General features: G+C 42.4%; 1 protein-coding gene across 12 annotated transcripts in view; it reads right to left on the reverse strand.

Moving 5' to 3' along the window:
* LOC109627548 (nucleosome-remodeling factor subunit BPTF) overlaps positions 1-21,724 on the reverse strand; it is a 43,358-nt gene extending 21,634 nt beyond the window's left edge. For 3 of the 12 annotated variants that reach the window (XM_069530687.1, XM_020084115.2, XM_069530686.1), the window contains exons 1-18: positions 20,928-21,724; positions 17,595-18,417; positions 13,684-13,735; positions 13,293-13,461; positions 11,687-11,938; positions 10,877-11,056; positions 9,770-9,940; positions 9,351-9,514; positions 8,877-9,056; positions 8,462-8,643; positions 8,071-8,202; positions 7,280-7,409; positions 6,524-6,659; positions 5,893-6,186; positions 3,602-5,675; positions 1,200-1,324; positions 655-783; positions 241-391 (exon numbers count right to left, since the gene is read on the reverse strand). In XM_069530687.1, coding sequence (XP_069386788.1) covers positions 241-391; positions 655-783; positions 1,200-1,324; positions 3,602-5,675; positions 5,893-6,186; positions 6,524-6,659; positions 7,280-7,409; positions 8,071-8,202; positions 8,462-8,643; positions 8,877-9,056; positions 9,351-9,514; positions 9,770-9,940; positions 10,877-11,056; positions 11,687-11,938; positions 13,293-13,461; positions 13,684-13,735; positions 17,595-18,417; positions 20,928-21,495 — 5,912 coding nt within the window. In that variant the 5' untranslated portion in view covers positions 21,496-21,724. Of the gene's footprint in view, positions 1-240; positions 392-654; positions 808-1,199; positions 1,325-3,601; positions 5,676-5,892; positions 6,187-6,523; positions 6,660-7,279; positions 7,410-8,070; positions 8,203-8,461; positions 8,644-8,876; positions 9,057-9,350; positions 9,515-9,769; positions 9,941-10,876; positions 11,057-11,686; positions 11,939-13,292; positions 13,462-13,683; positions 13,736-17,594; positions 18,418-20,927 lie in introns of all 12 variants that reach the window. The other 9 variants (XM_020084114.2, XM_069530685.1, XM_020084116.2 and 6 more) reach the window with 7 other exon arrangements.
* Between the last annotated feature and the right edge of the window lie 1,441 nt (positions 21,725-23,165).

Here is a 23,165-nt window from a genome sequence, read left to right on the forward strand (position 1 = left end):
TATTGCTAGAAGTTATAATAATCTCGATAAGCTTAACATCATCAGGCAAACATATTTTGAGCATGATTTCCCACTACAAGAATAGTGGCATTTATCTAATGAGTCAGTAAATACCATGACCATATCTGGCTATGTGGTTTATAACATGTTTATTAATTGATTTGACAGACTACAAGACTGATGCCACGGGTCAGATGTAGACATCACATGCTTGACCGTTGTGACCCTCGACCCTCTGACCTTTCTGAGAAGGCTCTGATCTCCCACAGGTCCAGCTCCTCCTCAGCCACCCACGTCTCGATCACAACTGGGCCCGTCTGCTTGGCAGGCTCGGGCTTCTTGGGGCGCAAGGCACTGGAGCGCAACCCCTTCCTCTGAGGGGTGTGGGTTTCTGGGATGGTGGACAGATTAATAAATTAAAGACAAGATGACAGTTTGAATGTTTGCATGTTGTGTTTGGGTGGGGAGATGGAGGAAAGACCTTTCAGCAAAATACTTTGTGTAAGCAATACAAACAATACAATTGATGGATGGACAGAAATACCTCAATTAATTCATACTGTTTCTCAGTTTTTACTATGGTTTTGTTTAGATAATCAAATTCTTCAATTTTGTGGCCTTAAACTCTTTCTTCAGTGTTCGGAAAAAATTTACCTTTCGGTGTCTCGGGCACTCCAAGTGGACAGATAATTTTGCGGATGCAGTACTCTGAGCGAAGGCCGTAAGGTCCCACGTCACGGCGCTTGATGATCTCCGTCGTGGTGATTTCAGTATCCGACGTCTCTGTAGCAATGAGTGGGGATAGGGCTGGGTTGGTATGGTGATGAGGAGGAGAGCCCGAGAAGATGGAGGAAATGCACTCCAACATAAACACAGTGACAACCTAAGGAGACTGTCGTTTTAGGACAGATATATTGGCTTGTGGAGACGAGGAGGAGAGCCCGAGTAATACAGCAATATATATCTCAAGTTGTCGAAAAGAACGGTGGAGTTTTAATCTTTCTATTATTCACAAAAAAAGTGAAGCTAAATTGACAGGTAAGAAAGCAGTAAATATCTTTTCTTAAAAAACCAGTTAATGTTAACCTAAAAAGCTGCTGGTGATTTCACACAACACAGTTTAGACCAGTTTTGCTTCTACCTCCCAGAATGAAGAAAACCCTTATATGATGATTTGGGCGAGTACAGTGATGTTGTACCTGTGCGTGTGGTGCCGATGGCAGCGGACGGTTTGACAGCCATGTCGTCCCACCTCAGAGAGGCCCAGAGGAGCCTCAGCATCAGACTCACACCGGCCAGAGACTTCACAGTCTGCAGACGATATCTAGAACATAACCAAGAGTTGCAAGCATTAGTAACATAAACCATAGCTGCATGTAAACAACTTGAACTAAGAACTTTGCACCTACACATCTGAAGAACATATTAAAGCTAGAATTATCATTACTTGCATTTGTACACCTCCTCCAACCAGATTTGGTCACAATCTCCAAATCTGCTTTTTTGCAGGATATTACGATATCAAGAGGTTGACCACTGACATTTTGTATATTAAATGTCACCACCTAATACTTTGCCTAAAAATGGGTCATAATCAAGGTATTAATTCTTGTGCTATGGCGAAAAACGTGTTTTGTGAGGTCACAGTAACCTTAGACCACCAACATCTAACCAGTTCTTTTGAGTCTGAATGCCAGTTTGAGGGATTGTGCTTGAGACTTTCCAGAGATATCACATTTACGAGAATGATTTATGGATGTACGAATGCACAACCTAAAAAGTCGGAGGTTATATAGAAATAAACTTGTGAAAAATGGAAACATCTGTTGTGTACGTTTTGGGGAACAGTGAAGGTAATAAAAACAGCTGTGGGGCGGAGGAAGGGTTTCCAGCAGTCTCCTCAGCCCAGTGTCATGCAGTTCATTAGACCAGTGCCACTGACCAGCGAGTCGCTCAGCATCATGGGACAGGAAGAGGCAAAGTAAAAACAGAGGTGTTTGGAAATGTTGCTGTGACCATGAGCACATCCATGAAAGAAACAAACAACTGCCTGCCATCTTAATTGAATCATTTTCAAACATTCTTTTGAAAAAATAAATGAAAGTACATGACACAACTCAGATAGTTCAAAGTGGAAGCTTGAGCATATTTAATTTGTTTTTTAAAATGAAATAAATAATTTTGTGTGTAGAATTGGATGAAAACATGTCATCCATTAATGGATAAAATTCCTGAAATTGTATCTAAGAAGACATATTCCTTCTGTGAATCATTATGGCTCGGGCTTACAGCAATAGGATATGGTCATTTCAAGTATCTGCAAACACATGATCATCACAGGGCCGTGTGTGTTGTTTGGGGTTTGGTAGATATTCCTTTTCCCGTGTGTAACCACAGGTGGGAAAATATCCCTGGGTTGCAGGGCTGGGTCACTGCACAAAGTGAACATCCTGACACTTCTCCGACCGCTGGATGATTCATGTCTGCTTCGGAACTCTGAGGTCCAGTCAAAATTACCAGAGGTCCCTTTGTGACACCCGGCTCAAGCCACAACATCACTCAGCGCCAAAGCCACGAGCGTCAGACAGGGAGGGAGAGGACTTAATGAACGACAAATCAACAGGACGTGGCACTGTGACATAACTGGGAGAGGGTTTAAAGGTGAATGATGAGGAGAAATATTAGCATCTTTATCCTAAATACTTTTTTGTAATTGTCAGACATTTTAAACTGTTAGAAAACAGTGGGGTTAACAGAGATAGCATTTATATTATTGCATTTCTTCCAATAAACTGAGTGGGTATGAATATTAGGTAGACTGCTCTGATAAAAAAATATATAATTCAACTTGAATAAAGTGGATATTTATACATAAAAATAATGCTGAGTCTTTCCTTAACTTTAATAAAAAATACATTTTCTGTAATGCCACTGCAGTGTTTTCATCTAAGATCTTTTGGGGAGTCAGTTGGTACAGGAGGCAGGATTATTTTTCTACTTTATTTTTTACCAGTTTCTGTTTTCTGTTTTCATCAGTGTTTGTTTATTTATTAGGAAGCAGTGTTACGCAAAAAACTCTTTTCCTGAAATTTTGTGGAGGTGTGTGGCATGAGCCAAGGAATAACCAAGAAATGTTGGTGTGGCTCCAGATCAGGAAGCAGATCCAGGAATCTTTTTTTCACATTTTTTTAACATTGGGAGACATGGAGTTTTTCAATTTCATTGATGGATCTCGATGGAAATAAAAAAAAATCTGGCAAGTTTAAGGGACTGATATTTATGAGCGTTTGCAATTTGTTGCAGATCCAAATAAAAATCTCCAGCTAGTGAATTTAAATGTGGTTTCATGAGGCAACTGTTGGGCTTTGGTGGAGGTATGTACTCTTCTTAATGCCATTGTAGTGTCTTTTATATTGATACTATAAGAAATAGACTATCATGGGTAGAATTGTTTGGCTATGGCTGAGGTTTGTGCTTGATTGAGGGCCACTCTAGGTGTAGTTAGTACAACAGTAACAGAGAAGGGATGAAACTAATGACCTAACTAATGAGTGATGTTTGGGTGGTTGACAACCTTAATTGATCACGAGAGCAAGCTTACCTCCAGGTGATGCCAAATGTGGGCCTGGGTGAAGGGTATGGCCAGATATCTAGGGCTGGCTTGGCGTTGTAGCTAAAGACAGGAACCTCCCGGAATCCACCTCGCCTTGCTAGCACCTTCAAGTTGTCATGTGGTAGTACAAAAATGCTCTTGCGGTTGCTCTTTGTGACAAACTTGCGGTAAGAAGGAAGCGCTGTGCCGGAGCGTGTCTTCTTAGTGCGGGAGAATTTCAGGAGGCGGACGTGATCCTTTGTTGATGAAGAGTCGTCTTGGCTCACAGCAACAGAAGTAACCAAGGTTTTCCCATCGCTGTCAGTTGTTGACTTACTGACAGACGCCAAGAGCATGGTTCTCTGTTCTTGTGACACCATCTCGCTCTGGCTGTCGTCAGACTGACCGTCAAGCCCGGGGGAACAGATTTTGGTCACAGTTGTTTTGGTCATGGTTTTAAGTGTGGACACTGCGCTGCTTTCTGTTGTTGACACCGTTTCTCCACATGCACTGGATGGCACGTTGGCTGTCCTCATCTCTGTGGAAACAACTGTTGTGGTGGTGGTGGTGGACTTTGTGGTTACCTGGGTGATGATGGTTTTGAGTGGGTCTGTCGTCCCACTGTTACTGTTCTCCTCAGCGAAGTCATCACTCAGACTCGACTCCTCTGCTGAGGGGATAGGGGAGGGTGCCATTCTGATGATCTTGACAACAGAACCGGCGTTGGTCTCATTCTCAACCGGGGATGTGCTGTTGTGCTGTTGAGTGCTCTGAGTATTGGCTCCAAGTGCATCTAAGTTGTTTTCCAGCCTTGTTATCTTTATTGGAGGTTTGTATTCCTGGTCTAATATCGATGAATTACTCTCAACCTTCGAAACTAGACCTGGTTCTTTTAGCCCAGTCTCTGTGCTATTGTTCACAGGGGTCAAATCTCCATTAACCAAAGGCTTTTGCTGCGTGCTGTCCTTCAGTGAGGCAACTAGTTCTTGTTCTTCCATTTTACCAGTGCTGTTCACCTTGGGCCGGGGACTGTTGGTGAGCACGCCATTATTTGAGCTCATAACAGAGTTATTCAACATGCTTTCACTCTCCAAGCTGTCATTACCATTTACCTGAGGGAGCGGAGAAACTGGCGCGGAGTCGGGGGAGGTAATACTTTTGGTTTTGTGTTGTCCAATTTCTTGGTTCTCCACTGGCCCTGTGCCATTTTCCCCAGCAGTTGAATGTGCTGGGTTTTGCTGGACAGATTTAGAAGGGGATGTGTTCTGACCACTTTTTTGGTCAAGTAGACTTGTAGATGTCCTTACAGAGTCCAATTTTAAATTGGGAACCTCAGACCCTGTATTGTCAATATGCACAGCCTTGGTAACATCTGATGCTACACTGGCTGTTTGTTGCTCTAAAGAGCTATGGGTTCTCTGTGCTGTTGTTTCCCCTTCAGGCAGTTTTACTGCCTCTTGCCCTGAAATGTCTAAAATGGTTTCTTTTGGCCCCTTAGTCCTTCCCAGGAAGTCTGCATTTGTTTCCTGGGGCAAGGAGGTGTTTTTAATTTGTGGCGAATCTCCACCTGTACCTGTACTGCAACTGTCTTTAGGTGTGGAGCCCAGACCGGCAAAAGGAAGGGGAGTTACAGTATCCTCTGTAGTTTTTGAGAGTTCAGTGTAACTCTCCCCTTCATTTTCTCCTCCTCGCCCTGGAGTTTGTGGTGTGAAAGATTTCTCCTCCACTTTGAGAACGTTGCCCAATGCGAGCTGTGTCTGAGCGAGAGTATGGGGCTTGAGTGGCGACCGTGGCCGGACTGGAGTGCTCGGAGCAGGTGCTGAAACTTGTGAAACTGGTGGAACTGGTGCAGGGGTCTTGAGTTTGGAGGCAGACACTTGCTGCCTCTGCTTCTCTTCAATAACGTGTTGCTTCACCCGCCGCTCCAGCAGACCGTCCAGCTTGGAGGACTTGACTTTCTTCTTGTAGGCGATGCGGGTGAGAAAACCGTTGCTGACATCCACCACATCGTAGTTAAAGGGTCGTTGAGAGTCATCTGTTGGCTCCACCTTCACGGAAGCCTTATCCTCCTGAGTACTGCACCCTGGAGAGGGAATACATTTATTGATAAAAAATAATATGCTTCTTCACGGACACATCACATTGAAGACAGAATTGGTTAAAAGGCTTCTGCAGGATACACAATATTTAAGTGAATTAATTTTAAACATAAATTGATCAAATTTGACATATCACACCACTCATATTGTACATGCACTTGAATACAATGCTATTAGACACAAAGTCACACTCTGTCATACCTAGCTCTCCATCCAAGCGTGTTTCTGTGGGATCCACCTCCATCTTTGCAGGTGATTCCTCAGCCAACAACTCCTCTGTCTTTTCTTTTACATCCATCTCTTCTTCCTTTTCTTCTTCCATCATCTCATCAGACTCAGGGGACAGCAGAGGATCTGTTGCAGGTTTGGAGAGGCTGCATGACCCTTGATCTTTTGCTTCAGTGATTAAAACAGCAGCTCCCTGGGCTTCTGGTGCGGCTACGGTAGGTCGTTGACTCAAGTCGAGCAGGGTACACTTCTTGCCAAGTTTCGCATCTTTGGAAAAAGATTATTATTATTTATTTTAATTTGAAACGAACTTGGTGATAGTGACAGTTGCAATTATTCAAAATGTAAAAATAAAATTCATTATAAAAGGAATATCATGTGATGTCCAAGATGAAACCATCAGAGTTGTCAGTGCAGTTTGACAGTGAATTACATTAATTTAAAGTTGAATGAATAGTTATAAACTGTGAAGTCTTTGATTGAAGTTATTATACACGAGTCAAGACATCAACAGACATATCTAAAGACAGACTTAATTCATTGAACCCAAAATTCCAAATAACTAAAAACCATAATTTAAGCCCCACAGTGTCCCATTCCAGACCTTCCAGTTCTTTGCGGTAGTTGGCATTGGTGTTGCCGGGAAGCCTGGGGACAAACCGCTGCACATAAGTCTTACTGATCCAACTCCAGCCCCCGTAGCCTGTAACGCGATACTCCTCTCCTTTCTGCTTCCACACCTTCACATTACACAAGAAAGGAGACACAGAATGAGAAAAATAAAGATAAAGAAACAACTCGGGGTGAAGGGTTCACAATGGGACAAGTGAATTCAGAGAAACATTTGAAAGAAAATTGGTGGGAAAGGGGATGGCAACAAGAAGATTAAAAGTTTAGAGGTTATTCACACACTAATCACTAATTGCTGAGGGAAATGAGTCACAGCAAAGCTCAACTCGCTGTATCAAAGACCCCTTGATGGTCACTCACGCACAAACACACGACACACACACACACGTGTTTCTCACTGAAATGACTCAGATTTCCAGGCATTAAGGTTTCAAACCTGGAAGCAGACCAGACTGAAACATTATGTGTTTCATGTTGTGTTGGTAAAGACAACAGGTCTTAAAAAAATTGGATGGTTGTATCTTATGAAATCAACATTGCGTCAGTCAGCTATTGCCACAGGATTTTCTGCAATGGTGGATTGAAAATTTTGTCATTTAATATCAACCTTAAAAATTAATTATTACATTGTAATGGCAGCCATTCTGGGCAAATCTGTCTCAGGTTGTATATAAAGCTGTAGTGTTGACCTGAAGGTATGTCATGTCAAATTGCAGAAAGTTGGACCGACCTGGTGTTTGATTGGGAAGGTGTATTTGACCCAAGTGGCCTGTAGCATCGTCTCTTCATCCTCCAGCTTTTTCTCACGTTTTTTTACTTTCTCCTTCTCCTCACGCTCCATGGATGTCATGCGATTTAACCTGTAACAATGTTAAAATTGTCATTCAATGCAGGTCTTACACTGAAAATCATCTGTATTTATACAAAGACTAATTATTACTTAAAGTTGTCATTTGACAAAATAACCCTTTTTTGGCCGTTTGTAAAATAAGCATTCAACCTTAGATTTCCACTGGTGCAGCCAGACTGAAATGTCTGTGTTGTGCTCAGAATCATCAAAGACATGTATGCTGCTTGTGTGAAATACACACACTTGTCCTGTGGCTCACTCTCTCTCTCCATTACTTTGATGCTCACAGTTCAGTTACACACATAAACACACTGTGGGCCCGACCTTCTGAAATCTTGGTCAATCACTTCTTTAAAGGGCCGCTGTGGTGTTGAAGCAGTGGTAGAGGCAGAGGTGGGTGGCACTGGACTCGCAGTCTAAATATTATGCCGCACAGCTACGGTGGGCCTTTTTGATTTGATCTGGTTATGATCGCCTCGGCCTGCTAAACTGACCACACATCCCCTTGAACTTTTATTTGATAGACTGAATTTGTGGATGGATCATGTACCTACTATTATGTTTATGTGTGTTTGAGGGATTACATCAGGCAGTAAAAATACAGATTTAAGATGATAAAGTATTGTATTTGGTTTTGTATACAATATTATATTTGTAGTATTAGTATATACCTTGTGTGGCCCAGTGAGTCTTTCCAGACAGGCAGCATAGCCACAGGTTTAATGGCACATTCCAGGATAGCAAGAGCCAGCGCAAACTCCCTGGCTTTACTGCACATCTGAACTGCTTTGATCCAATTTGTCCTGAAAAACAAAGACAGAATCATTTAAAACTTGTTTTGCTTTAAGTTGTCTGTCTCGTCATGGAATGCTTTTACTTTTGGTACAAACAAAACAGCTCTGACATTTTCTTTTTTAAACAAAACATGACAGATTCACTGAACCTTACTGACAAACTTAAGCAATAAAACAAAACAAATACCCACTGTACATTTTTGTGTGATTAAAATCTAAAGACAACATGTATCATTTCTATATGCTCATCTTTCAATCTGTTCTGTACCTGTGTGAGGCCCAGTTAGGGTGCATAAATGGGGCTGGAACGTTGTTCTCCAGCTGGATGATGGTGAGTCTCAGTGTGGAGATGGTGAGAACTTTAGAACCATGAATAGAACCGTTCCACTTAAATTCTCCTGCAGGTGTCATGCAGAACTTGTGCGAGAGATGTCGCCTCTTGTCGTGGTCCTGAGTTTAGGAATCAGACAGAACAGAGGCATTCAACTCAACAACTCTCTCATGCGGTATCTATAAAATGATTGTCTTAGTTTCAAGTGCACCCCATCATAAGCCAAAGTTTATAATCTTTGACCTATCTGAAATACAAACACAGAAAGATCCGGTAACCAGTGAACCACACAGCATTGTTTTTGTGTTCATGAACATTCAAATGGCAACACGAGAGTTGTCATGCTACTTGCCTCTCTGTGCTGGTGCTTGTTGAGGGCCAGGGCATTGGAGCTGTACTGGTTATGATAGACGCGGTACTTGCCCTCCTGGCCCAGCTTGAAGTATTGACAGAGGGCTCCCTTCATCACCACGTCTTTGCTGCTGCGCGTGCTGACACGCGTGACGTCGCCTTGTGCGTTAACCACGAGCACCTGTGGAGGTGAGAAAAATTCAATCAGCACTCACTACAACTGCTTGCTCCTTCAGTGACACTAATATTGCAACCTTACAATAAAATAGTTTCCTTGTTCTTGGGTGATCGTTACTTAAATGTAGTTCCTCTGTGTATTGAGCTACAGTAGTCCTGACTGGTGTAGTCAGGACATAGTTGGCGCTTCCTTTCATCTCTCTTCCTTCTACAAACATCGACCTGGTCAGTCCCCTTATTTTAGACCCTGTGCAATATTATCTGAAAGAGCTGAATCTGTTTCTTCCATGGCTCCCACCTCCTTGCCCTCTTTAAAGCCCTTGTTGGCTTCATGAACAGCAGCAGCCACCTGTTGGTTCTTCAGCTGACTCAGCTTGCTGTCTGGGTTCCTCAGCCGGGTCACCATGCGAGTCGCCGAAGACCTCTTACAGCTCTCACCATTGGCCGAGTCTTTACCGTCTCCTGAAAATGCAGAGCCCATGTCAGAGAAAAACAGAGGGAACTTTGTCATACACAGTAGCATTTGAACTAACGTGATACAATCTGCAGAGATTATTGATAGAGAAAACCTCTTGACAGTAATCACATCACACACATCACTGGCATTTTAACTAGGTGCTACTATGTGCCAATGACTTGCATGATTTAGGGCACAATTATACATTTAAGGACAGCTAATCATTAACAACAAAACAAGAAGCAATTGCTTTGTCTGACCTGTGTCATCAAAGCTCGCCAGGGATGACTGGGAGGACTTGTCAGCCAAGTCTGGCGGTTCTGGGCCCCTGTCTCCCATGCTGCCATTACTGTTCTCTTCACAGGTCTGAGAGGGCTGGCTCAGGCTCAGGATTCCATCACCACTAACAGGATCCGATGATGAGTTTTCTGCTACAAAGACAGAACATTACAAATAGGGTTGGCTTAGTAAGTTTGCATACAGTATCTCAACTGTGCTGTTGTTGCTGTCATTATCTGAGGCAATTTTCATGGACAGCAAGATGCAGGTGTTAGCCCAGACTGAAAAAATGACTTTCAGCAAAAGTAGAAGCTTAGTCTTGGTGAAGTCAGAAACTTTCTAGTGAATGTTATGAAAAAGTTAGGGCTGTGGCTCCCTCTACTGGTAGGTCGTGTGCAACGCATAGATCAAATAGCCCATTATTTGAGTCTTGGAAAGCAGTGAGCACCCAGGCGAAGAAAGGTTTGTGCACACATTACCACACTGACCACAAGAAATGTGCTCTGCAATTTTTTAAGGATGGATATGTGAAGGTCATCATTGAAAAAATGTTTGAAAAAAAGAAAAAACCTAAACAGAACACTAACCAATCAAAAGTGTCGATTACAAGCAGGAAGCTGAAGAAAAGATTTTCATGAGAAGTGTGTGTGTCCCCAGTTGACTGAGGCTCAGTGAGTCTCTTCACGTTGATGTAGTGATAATGTCATGTGATTGCAAATGGATCGATGCAATCAGCTTCTCAGTTGCTTGGAGAAGAGAGCACGAGGGATTAAAAGAATTCAAGTGCAGAACGGCTGAAGATGTTACAAAGCTGAGGCCAGATTTCAAGTAATAAAAATCAGGTGACTGAACACAACAGCCAGCAGATGGGATGAGAGCCACATGCAGAAAGAGGCAGGTCGGGAAATGGTCAGGAGGAACACCAAAGCACTGTGGGAGCTGGGAAGGAGGGGATTGGTGGAAGACACAAGTCTGTGTGATGTTAGGAGGCATGAGATTCATCACACAATCTCGTAAAGTTGCTGATTGTGTCAATAAGCACATCCCCTCATTAAAGGGCAACTTAGCCCTGAAATGTCCATGTATACCTTCAGTGGTGTTAGAGACCTCCTTATGGGAACAGTCCTCTAGACGAGCCTCTACGCTGGAGGCCAGGGGCATTGGAGCCTCAGCAGCCAGGTTTGAGGTCACTATGGTGGTTTGTGTTGGAGCAGAGGTTACAGGACGTATCGGTCCACCTGGGAAGTTACTGGGTGGAGCTTCAGCAACTACGGATAACCAGTGGCAACGTTGTTAATGAAAAAGGTAACTTGGAGATAATGTGGAGGAGCAGTGATGGCTGAGGTTGACAGATATTGTCAAATCATAATATCCATCACTTATATGGAAAAGTTAGCATTTCATTCACTCCCAGACATTATTGCCAAAATGCATATGTACAAAAAAACGTTTCAGGCTATTTAATTTATCCATGATGCTTTCAAGGTGAACTACACGCCCCGTTTGCCAAAACTGTAAAATTTACTTGCAAATCTCTTCGCAATTCTGATGTGTTTTGTTCTCCTGCCAATGTAACACATGTCTAGTTACTCTAGTATCAGAGCCTCTTTATTGCACTGGATAATACATACTCAGCACAACACTGATAAATTAACACGTTTTATGATGCCAAATTTGTTGCTTGCGTCTTTGAAAAAAGAGCCCAGTTGTTAGCTGATCCGACAGCCGATGGCTGCAGAATTGATTATTAAATCAATAACTAATTAAACTGTTGTGATGAAATAGAATGAACATACTGTAAATGAAGCTTTTTTCAGGTTGGATGTTTTGTTTTTAAAGCTACTTTGATCATTTATTTGGGTTAAATATTTTGTCAGATTCTTATTAACTATAATTACCTCCAGATTTGACACCATCCATTTTCTCCTCTGTGGCCGCTTCGTTTGTCTCCTCCTCCTCCTTTATCGAATCTTTGACCTTGGAATCCGGTTGTCCCTCGTCTTTCAGCCCGACCTCTCCGTCTTCTTTCTCCAAATCAAACTCCTCCCTCACCTTCTCCATTCGCGCTTTAAGGGCTTCCTCGGCAGCTCTTCTTTTTACCTCCTCCAGCTCCTCCTCCTGCTTAGTCCGCAGCCGCTCCAGGATCTCCTCTGGATAAATGAGTTAAATACAGGTTAAATACATACGATCGATATGGGAAATTCCAGACCTAACCTAACCCTAACCCTCTAATAAAACGGACAACAATGCTGTGTTTCTGGGGCCAGATTGAGAAAGGTTTGAATTTTACTATCCAACTGAACGCCTTGTTTCAACTTCACAAATGGCATCAGCAGCAGATTGTTCATAAACAATGATTTACATATTATGATTTTCATCTAAAATGTTACAAATGATGAATTCTTGTTCTCATTCTTACGTGATACCAAACTAGACAATAAAGTTCCTTTCATGTGTATAGTCAGAAAACTCAGACCTAGAGGGATGACGCTTCTAACTTGACAGAGATGAAAAAGTGATGTCACAAACGTAGAAGACACCAACGAAGATGTCAAGATAGTTTGTGGCGATAAGAACCAATGCCTGTATTAAAAACAAAAGATCTATGCAGCAGAATTTCTATGTGACATCCTGCCTCTGTCTGCTGCACCACCCCTCATGCAGATCTTGCAGAGATGCATTGTGCATGTGTGAAAAGGAAACTCCAGAGAAAGTCCAGACCAAATTGGTCCTCCATGGGAGATGTCTGAAAAAGTCTATATTGTACAAGTGCGCTACAGTGCATAGTCTGATACTTTTTGGGAGTTAGGGGTAGCTCACACTCTATAATAAAAAGACTACAGAGGTTAAGTTGCAGTTTCCTATTTGTCTGACTGTACTTTATAAAGTGACATATTATTTTCTATTATCAAATTCTTCGGAGCAAAAAATGGTTAAAGACAGTTGTCAGTGAGAACATTTAGCTTTTTACTATCAAGCTGTTGAGTCAAAAGTTAACACAACATTCCACAGCACTGTTTGAAGTGTCGCACCAATTCGTAACCCCTAATTGTTTTGAACTTGAACTGCACAGCATTCTATAAACGTGATTTGCTGACAATGTGCTCACAAGTTGATAATTTTTACCCACTAAGCAGGCCAAAAAGTACATGTGGATTTGGTGGATACCCTGCAGAGAGAGAGGAAGGGATGAGGGCTTGAAGAGAAGCTCAAAAGTTGGATACCAGCCAGACTGTGACCAGAGTATCATTACATAATAGCTGGGTTGATTCCTATAGCCCAGCCATCTATGACTGGGTGGCATTCATGAGCAGTCGGGAGGAGGAAGCAGGGAGAGGAGTAGGGGGGAACAGACACAGTAAGAGAAAGAGAGGAAAAAATATTTTGGGCTAAGAGAGATCCTACCACCACTCAGATCCATAATCAAACTCGGTGAGATCGTGCATCTCAGATTCACTGGAAATTATTTCATATTTCTTAGAGGAAGAACTAAGAGCTCTTTACCGTTGGCGGCAGTGAGGAAACACTTGTTGCTGCCACGGGCCTTGTTGGTTAGGTCTTCAGTGATGTCCATATGTGTATGCACCTCGTCCCTTATCTCCTCAAGGGCTGCGTACAAGTCGGCCTCCCAGAAGTCCTTATCCAAGCAATCTATCAGATCAGCCAGCTGGACCTGGACAGAGTTTAGGGAGGGTTCCATAAGTGTAACAAAAAAAACTTAGCTCAATGTTATGACAGAGGCGTTGCCACAAAACAGATAATGTTGTAAATTAAGAAGAAAGAAATAATGAAGTAGGGACACATAAAGCTATGAAAAACAGAATAACAATGAAGGAAAAACAAAGTAATTAGATGTAAAGAGCACACAACCTTTGCTGAAGAAAAAGTAATTTACCTTGGTGCTGTAGTACCAGATGGCTTTGTCTTCCTGCTCACCATCCTCTTCACTGTAGGAGAGAAATGAGATAGGAGACAAAGGAGGAGAAAACAGGTGAAAATAAGGAGACACAACAGGGAGGAGTAGGGCATATGCTTGTTTTCTGTACACTGTTGTTTATCTGTATGTGTTAATAACACAGTAATGAATTGTTCTTGTCTCAGTAGATACATTTTATTTATTTGTCATGAGACAGCAGATGAATTTGAGCAATTCTTCTAAATCTCAGTCGATTTAGTTTTATTATCGCCGATAAATAAACAAATAATATAATTATGTAACAAATATGTAAATAGAGGCAAAAGTGAATCTATCATTCAAGCTAGTATTTACAAAAAACATCTGAGATAATGGAACCTGACCTTTTTGTCTGGTAGATTCCTCCATTATAAATGTTTGTTTATAAAAGTTAGCCTGCTTGATTGACCATCATCCACAAAGTGGACCAAATGTCTATTGTCTCTCTGTGGTAATACAATGTTCTCGTCACATCACAGAAAATATAAATAAGATCAACAAAACTAAACTCAAACATGCAAGATGCTGGTGGAAAACATTTGACAATAATGATGCATGTAATAGATGTATAGTGTATATATGCATGTTGCAAATGTAAAATATGATGGTAATACAGCAGCAGGGCTTACGCTGCACAGGAGTCAAGGCAACAATTCACATCAAATATTGATCTTAAAGGTAAAGAGAGTTTTCTAGGAGCAATTAGACACTTTTTTCCGAACCAGAGCACACACTTGGCTGTTTGAATCTTCTTGACTGTTCATGGTGTTGAAGCCAATAATCCATTGATTTAAAGCTATGTCTGTTATTAAACAAAGGAAACAATCAAAGCATTTAATACACGTTTTAAATATAACGCTGAGTGGGGCTGTGTGATTGGACTAAAATCCAATTCAACAACATTAACCAGATTGATACTGGTAGAAATTTATAACATATCTTTTATTGTCTTAATGTGCTGTTGTTTATATCTAATTACTTCCTCTTGTAAAGAGGCATTTTATTAGTGTATATATAATGTTATTTTTCCTGATTTGCATGAAACCATTAATTAGCACTCTGACACTTGACTCTATGTGGCAGCGTATTTGACAGCTTTTTGCTCAGCATGTTCCACGTCCAGTGACTGTGAAGCCTGAGGCCATGTAACACTAGTGTCGATTCAGCATCCTTCCAGGACTTCACTACAGGAACGTTTATGTGTACAAAGATGTGTGCACATCCATAGACACCATCGAGTCCCACTATTTCCTGTGCACATTAAATTACCTCTGTGCACAAACCCACACAAGCCTCTGAAGAGAGATTGAAGATCAGCACCTGCTGGGGCCAATTTTGTGAGCAGTGCGAAGCAGAAATACACGAGAGAGAGTGAAACGCAGCGATGACGAGCCTCTGGCCACTGAACCTTTAGTGTTCAGGTGATCCATACTCCTTTATGGTTTATGTAGCAGGCCCTCTGCTGCTGACCCAGCACATACACCATCTGTGACCACTACTGCTGATGGTCAGGTTATGATAAATCCTATTGGGGGGGGGGGGGGGGTGCAGTTATTTTCGCTTTATTAAATAGCAGCTCTTACCTAGATGCAGGTCTGTACTCATGTGCAAAAAAGGTAAACTTTTAATTTTAAGCATTAACGAAATATACACAGCCCTATATCTGATTTTCAGCGCGTCGGCACTTGCCTAATATTTTGAAGCAAAGCAAATGGAAAATGTTTACTATTGTCCCGTAATCTCGTTAAATGGCAACACACATATTTTTTTTTGCTTTGGCTTAAATTGATAGTATAGTAATGGCTACAGAAGATGATATCACCACGTGTTTAGATTAGTTTCCTATAAGCCTCACGTCCACCATGCAATGCTGTGACAACTGGGTACAAAATCTCGGGGGAAAACTAAAGCTCGATTTACGGCACAAATGGCCATTGTGAAAATGTAACAAGAGGATAGCACTTTTGTTTTCTCGTGGTAGCTATCAGAAGCTTTCCCTAGATAGCAGAACTGGCGGACGGTGAAACAATCGGAGTAACCGTGGAAACTACCCAGAAAAAGAAAACCAGTCCCGAAGGAGGGTGGTAGAATCAGAGGAATAGAGAAGGTGAACCTCGGACGGGCATTTTCTCAGTGGAAAGAGCACAAAACCACTGGACCAGTGAGAACATGCCTACTTATGAATATAACTGCAGTATTTCTGAATGGGTCACTACAGGACATTCAAACTTTTTTCAAAAGTGACCTCTAGATTATGAACCAACACTGAACAGAGCATGGCTTTGGACTCCAGACAAGTCTTCAGGGATAAGATTTTTTTTGTGAGTGTAGATTTATGGTTAATAAACAATTATTTGTCAGGCAAATACTTTGTTTATTCTCTATATCAGAGAATCATACTCTCCCATGGTAACCATAACCCCTAACCCTAAAGCAAAGGGAACTCAGAGGGATATGTGCCTTGTCCTTTTCTCTTCACTCCAAACCATGAGAGTCATCACGATAGATTCATTACCCTAACAAGTGGATTTAAACAATGAACAACACTCTCATATGAATGGTGGAGAGTCCGATGCAGGTTGAACATGTTCTGTGATGAACATGCCCCTCATATCAAATTATTGTTATTAATGGCTTTGATTAACAAGGAGGCTATATCAAATAAATATCAGAGATAGACAGGTCGGGTTTATTGATGACTCTTATCAGCGCTTAAGTATGAATGTTTGTGATTGTGTGTTTGTCTCTACAGCTGCTTTCTGACCTACACTTGACTCTGGATAATCTACATTTTAGGGAGGGGCTGTATGTGAGAACGCAAATGTCTGAGTCCGAGTTTCTCCTGCCAGAGTCCAAGAAAAAACTCAAGATAATGCTGATGAGCCCATGTGAGAACCCAGCAGGAGAATAACTGGAGGCTGCATTATGAATGAGTGGATATGTTGACGTTGCGAACACGTGACAGACGTAACACTGAGAGAGAAAAAAAGGAATACAAATATCTCAGGATGAAAAAGAGAAGTTGTACATGTAGAAAACACAGATGTCAAATTGGAAAGAAACCAACACTTGAGAGCTTTTGCCTATATGGGCGGACACCAGTGTCGATGTACTGTAAATAAAAACCTACGTTACGCACCGCCTCCTGCGTCAGCCTTCACCTGAACACTTAGGAGATGATGTGAGCGCATCTGATCAGAGAATCTGCTGCTGGGTTCTTAATATGGGACAGGAAAGCTCCGGACCAAGTGTGGGCCGAAATGAAAACAGCTTATGTCCTATCATTGACTGATGTTCTGTCCTGGCTGAACCTTTGCCTCTCGCAAAATTTAAGCTGGGATTGGCTTCAGCCCCCCTGTGACCCTAACAGTGTAAGCAGTATAGCTCATGAATGAATGAACAATGTAAACTGACCCGGTGCTACATCAGCTGCACAGAGGGCAGCCACAATGTGTATTGTATCATATCAAATCAGTTTAGAAATGAGCAGAATGAAAATTACAGGATTAGTGGCCACATCCCTCCCCCGTGTGGTGGTTTATAATTTTATACGCGGATGGTTCGTACTTTTAGTGTTTGACAACATAAAATTATGGAAATTTGGATCACCTTGTGAGGCGGTTGTATGTATGTATTTTATCTAAGGTAAATTTTTGCCAAGGACCCTCTGCAACAAAACAATGTTAATGAGAGTTGAATAAACGTTTTGAATGTCTGTGTTATATTTGGATATTTTAGTCAGTTAACCTTTTTATTATTTTTCTAAATCAAATACTGTCACTGAGCATGACTGTAATATTAAGCTACACAATAAAGTTGAATTCTATCTTGGAACTTAAATGTAAACTTACACAACAATGCGTCGATTCAGGAACCAGTATTTGCGGTGGTGTCGGTCATAGCCGACTGGCAGTTGACGAATAAATGGCCTGCTCTTCTGAACCTCCGGGATGCAGTCTGCAACACCAGGTACCTTGTGTGCTACACACACTTCACACTGCCACTCGTCCTCTGGTACTTCCTGCAGTGGTGGTTTCACACACTCCAGATGGTAAACGGCCGAACATGTCTCACAGCACAGCAGGTCACCGAGACGATGGCACACTCTGCAGTGGTCATCATAGGCAACCACTCCTTCTGACATGAGTTCCTCCCGGGCAATATTGGTTGCCAGGAACTGGTCCACCAAAAACTGTAGAACTTTAATTTTGCTGTCCAATGGTTCATATGGGTAATCCTCGCTCTCTTGGGGAGGCAGAATATGCCGGTACTCTGGGTCACTCTCACAGTACGCCCGCACCACCTCTGGCCATGTCATACCATCCACAAAATACAAAGTGGAGTTAACAGAGTCCTTCACGTCAGCAGGACCAAATGTGGTGTTGGAAGTGTCCTCTTCTCTGAGAATAGCCTTGAGCAGGGAGATGTGGGTCTCTGCCAGCAGCGTGCACTGCTCCTGGCTGGCCAGTGCTGCACAGAAATCCTCAAAGCGGAACGGAGAGAGACGCAGCACTGAGCCAAAGTTGCGGAGGACCTCGTAGACAGCAGATACATTGAGGAGCTGCGATGCAAGGACCAGGAGGTCCTCAGATGATTTGGGAAGTTCCAAGGGAGGAATGTCCTTTGCCTCAAGGATGGGAGAGCGCGGTGGCATTGCCCGACTCCTTTTCGGGCCTGTAAACAATAGACAGGAAAAGAGTCAGAGGAGAGGATTTAAAGATGGGAAGCACATAAATAAAGGAAAACAACGAAAAGGACATGTGTCTATAAACCACTTCAAGCAGTGTGCTGCCTGTCTACACACAACTAACAATAAATGTAAAGTTTATGAGCAGTAAATGTAAGCATTTGAAATACAGATATTTTAAGAGAAAACAAATGTATCTGGAGAATAAAATGAGCACTGCTGCTTTAGGTCTCCACAAAACAGCAACTATGAGTGCTATATGAGAATGTGCTATACTTAATGTTTACCATAAACCAATGCAATCCAGTGCCTGAATGTATTACAATCCCTGATGTCACACTAAACTGTTCCCTCTGATGTTGCAGTACAGTGCCTACAGAAATGCAGGCACTGTGAGGTTAGACCTGGGGACAATCAGAACAATCTGGGAACAATCTTTCAGCTTACCTGGTGGGACCTGGGGCCAAGCACCCCAAACGGTACCACAAAGAATGTGATAAGCTAAAAGTTCAAAATCCTGGTTTTATAAAATAAAGGATACAAAAACAATATACAAACTAAATTGAGTGCCGCTCTTTCCAAATACTACATGAGTCTGGTGGAACTGCTAATTTGGGGGCATCACACACTGGTGCTGATGTGAATGAGGTTATACAGTGTAACATTGTGGACATGACTTAATGAAAGATGGATGAGAACATTCTTGTCCCAAGACAATAACTGATTTAAAAACTAGCCTCTGTCTCTGCAGGACAAATGTGGATGTTGCAGCATTGGTGCTGTGCTAGTGTATTCCCTCTGGACTGTGTGTTTGTATACTGTATCCCACCTATGAGCACAGTAATGTTGAACAAGCCTGAATTTGTAGTTGATCTGACTGGTTCAGTGCAGGTCATCTGACCGGAACTCACAACCGTGCTCCTGCACCCGGGTAACTTGACCAAACTCGGCTAAAGAGTAAAGAAATATTTCTATAATAATCATGGTATTGACTCACTGATACCATTCACTCGTAAAACTAACCTCATATAGTGTTGTGTGTTTCTAACTTTCTCATGAGCTCCCCTCAATCTCACTGATTCTGTAAACTCACTGTAGACTTTAGGAGGCTGCATTAACTTTTCATGAGGAGACCAAATAAACTAATCCTATAAAATTACAGCCCCACATCCATACAGGTAAATAAGATTTTTTTTTTTACGAATTGGCAAATTTATTTGCATTAGGGCAAGTTTGATTCTGTGGTTTAGTGATGATGCATGAGTCCAGTGATACTACTACAACAGCATACTGGGGATTAACCTGCGGCAGTGTGGTATGAATGGGTCAAACAGGGGTAAGAATGGGTCCATTATTTGGCATCAAAGACAGGGGCTTTTATGTGAAAGTGTTGTGTATATGTGCCCATGACAGTGAGAGGACCATAATGTCAGCCTGTCAGCATTGATTTTATGAGACCGCACACACAATACTGCCAGGTTCACATGTCTGTAGAAAAACATGTGTGTGTAATCCCAGATCAACTTCCACCACCAAACCAGGGAGTTATTCAAGGAATACAATCTGCACTTACGTTTTTTCATTTGAACTATTTGTTTCAAAGTAAAAACACTAAAGCCTGGGTCCCAACTATTTTTCTAATCCTGTTTAGAATGGCTTCCAGTTGATCGTCCCATCACTCAGAGCGTTACTTCACACCGGACACTGATTTTCATTGCAGACACAGCTTCATTAACAGGACTGGTCATAACTGGGAACGTGATGGATCTAACTTTGCCATCTGATAAACCTAAGAGTGGTTACTATGGCAACAGTGCACCACGTAATGCTGTAATGAGAAGCTTACAACAAGCGGAAAAAAAGAGCAAAACAAAGGCCTGTCACACTCATGTAGCAGCGTTATGTAGCTGGAGTCACTTCTGGAATCAAACTGGGAAAAAGATAAGCCTCATTCTATAGATCTTGACTGAATTGGTGACTCTGTGATTAAGTGCTGCAGTTTAGAGAAGATCCCTAAGAGCTGTCAAAGTGACACCAGCTAGAGACAATGTTTACTCCGTGTGTTGTGATGGGGCGACGTTTACAGAGTAAACAACACACTCCTTTGCTTTAGCACAAGTAGAAACACTGAATGAATGGAATGAATGAAAAGTAGTAAAGGCAGTCTGCACGTCTTCCTCAAAAAAATCGTCAAATGCAAAGTGCGTGAAAAAAGAAAAAAAAGGGAGTCCGGTTAAAAAAAGGCGATAATTCCTCTTAATAAACTGACATCGAAATGTGCTGATCGGACTAAAAGGAGAGAGATGAGCGCTGGTTGGAGCGTGGATCTGCACGGCGGCGGCCAGCAGAGCACACGGTAAACAAAGGCCTGTTTCTGAGTGCAAGCTCCATTTTGAACAATGCGGCTGGGTTTCTGTACTGAGCTAAAAATAAAATGCACACTGTGAGTGTTGCAAACGTGCATTGGTGAAGTGCGTGCACTTGCACACGGACGTACCTGGGGTGCTACCGAGCGTGCTGTGGCTCCGAAAGCTGCTCTCGGTGCAGTAGCTGGCATCATCATCATCATACGGTAGTTCCTCCAGATAGTCCGACTCGTTTCCCAAGGCCTCCTCTTCTTCGAGATCCGAAGGGTTGTCGTTCAGGAGTTCGTCTTCCTCCGACCTGTAGCTTATGTTATCGTCCTCCTCGTCGCTGTTGTCGTCGTAGACCACCTTGTTTTGAGGCCGCCGCACTCCGCCTCTGTAGCCGCGGCCGCCTCTGGACCCCCTGCCTCTCCCTCTGCCGCCTCTGCTCCGCGATGCCGCGGCCGCCGCCGTGATGGAGGCTCCAACTTTCCTGCGGCCCCGGGACGAATGAAAGTTCTCTCGGCCGGAGATTTCTGTGTCCACTTCCGCGGAGCCGGTGCCGCAGACGCTGCCGCCTGCCACCCGGCCCCGACCTCTGCCTCTCCCCCGCCCGCGCATCCCTCTGTTCCTGCCGCCCCGAGAGCCGCGGACTGGCCCGGGTGAACCCTCCCGCATCACGGCTGCTTGTTTGGGCGGCCTTCCTCTTCTCCCCCTCATTGTGGGAGAGAGTCGCTCCTGTTCCGCTTCAATCTCGGTGCTCGAACGAGACACGCACACCGGAAAAAATCGGGATAGCAACGAGCCAGTGGGTCCGGCGACGGTTCCCGCTGCGTGCCCACCAAGTCCTGGTCTCACTTCCAGGGTGGAAAGCTCAAAGTGAACGGCCGGTGTCCCGCTCTGGGTCGCCTGCAGACGCCATTTTTCTTCTTGGCTCTCCCTCCGTTGAAAACACAGCAGGCCTCAGTCAAGCTACACACGAGTACAGCGCTTGTACCGGAAGTTTAGCGTCTTTTATTCAAAGTAAAAGCAAAAAAACCTATTAAACAAAATGTAAAAACAATAAAAAAAACACCGTGTTAAACAGAAAACAAAACAAGTACAACATCAAATTTAATCCATATCATGTCTCTTCACATGGTGAGTTTAATAATTCCAAAACCACGTTTGCATTGTAACCAGTTCAACGTAGGAATGCGCGGCTGCTGTAATTTTCTCTAACTTCACACTTAAATGACAGCGTTGGTGCGCGTTCACGTGACTCGCCATTCTACAACCAGCCGTGCCGTGCTAGTTCATAATATTAGTTATCCGTGCTAACGCGGCGGTGTGATCCGTGCTAACCGGTCACAGGCGGGTCAAGTGCACTGCACCGGAACATCGGTCACTTCAGCCCCGTCGCTCCCGTCGTCACAATAAAGCGAGAAGACAACGATCAGCGTACACGTGCATTATTAGAGGTTATAAACTGACGAGCAGCTGAAGCAGGAGCAAAAGTTAACGCTACATGTTTGATCTGGTTTTAAATGGAGTGAATAAACTGAAAACTGCCGCGTGTTACTTCTTAATCAAATTCTTTTTACGTAGCTTTGAATTTACTCCCTGTAAATAATAGTAATAATATGATAACATCTTTATTTATGTGGTACTTCTCAAATCAAAGTCACAAAGTGCCTCACAAATAGGACACACAAGTAGAAATGCATAAACATATCATAAAAACAAGTAAGAAGCAGTCATGAATGAATAAATACACAAACATTTAAGCAAGATCCTCCATTTCTGTATACAAAGTAGAATTGGTTAAAATCATGGAATGCAGTACAATATTTAATTAAAGTTCATGTCATTGTTCAGTTTTTTATTACATTGATGAGTGGTCTGTGAAGCACCATCTAACCTCGGTTTTGTTGCTCTAGAAATTAAGCACAAATTACAATATTATTAATGTTATGTGTTGAGATAAATTCAAATAGCTAATCATTCATTTTCTTTTGTTAATCTGGTTAATCTGCTATGGCTACAGACAATTCACAAATAGACAATCAGTCTCTCTCTACCAGTCCTGGATCAATAATTTGATTAATTTTGTATTTTCTTGTGGCCGAGTGGTTACGATGATTACTTGAAAATCTGTTGGGTTTCACTGCACGGGATCAAATCCTACAATATTTTTTGTTGGTGATAAAGTAATTGCGTTTCAACATTAATCAGCTATTAAAATAATTGACATAAGCAAATGTTTTTTGCATGTCTAAATTGTACAACAAATTGTTCAAGGAGTTGAAGATGTTGTTTCAAGTGTTCAGTACATGATGAAACCGACTCATTGTGTTTTTCACAACCTAATACAGATCATTTACAAAATTATTTGTTTTATTCACACGTTG

This window comes from Paralichthys olivaceus, chromosome 8 (assembly GCF_024713975.1).
Source record: "Paralichthys olivaceus isolate ysfri-2021 chromosome 8, ASM2471397v2, whole genome shotgun sequence".
Classification (NCBI taxonomy): domain Eukaryota; kingdom Metazoa; phylum Chordata; class Actinopteri; order Pleuronectiformes; family Paralichthyidae; genus Paralichthys; species Paralichthys olivaceus.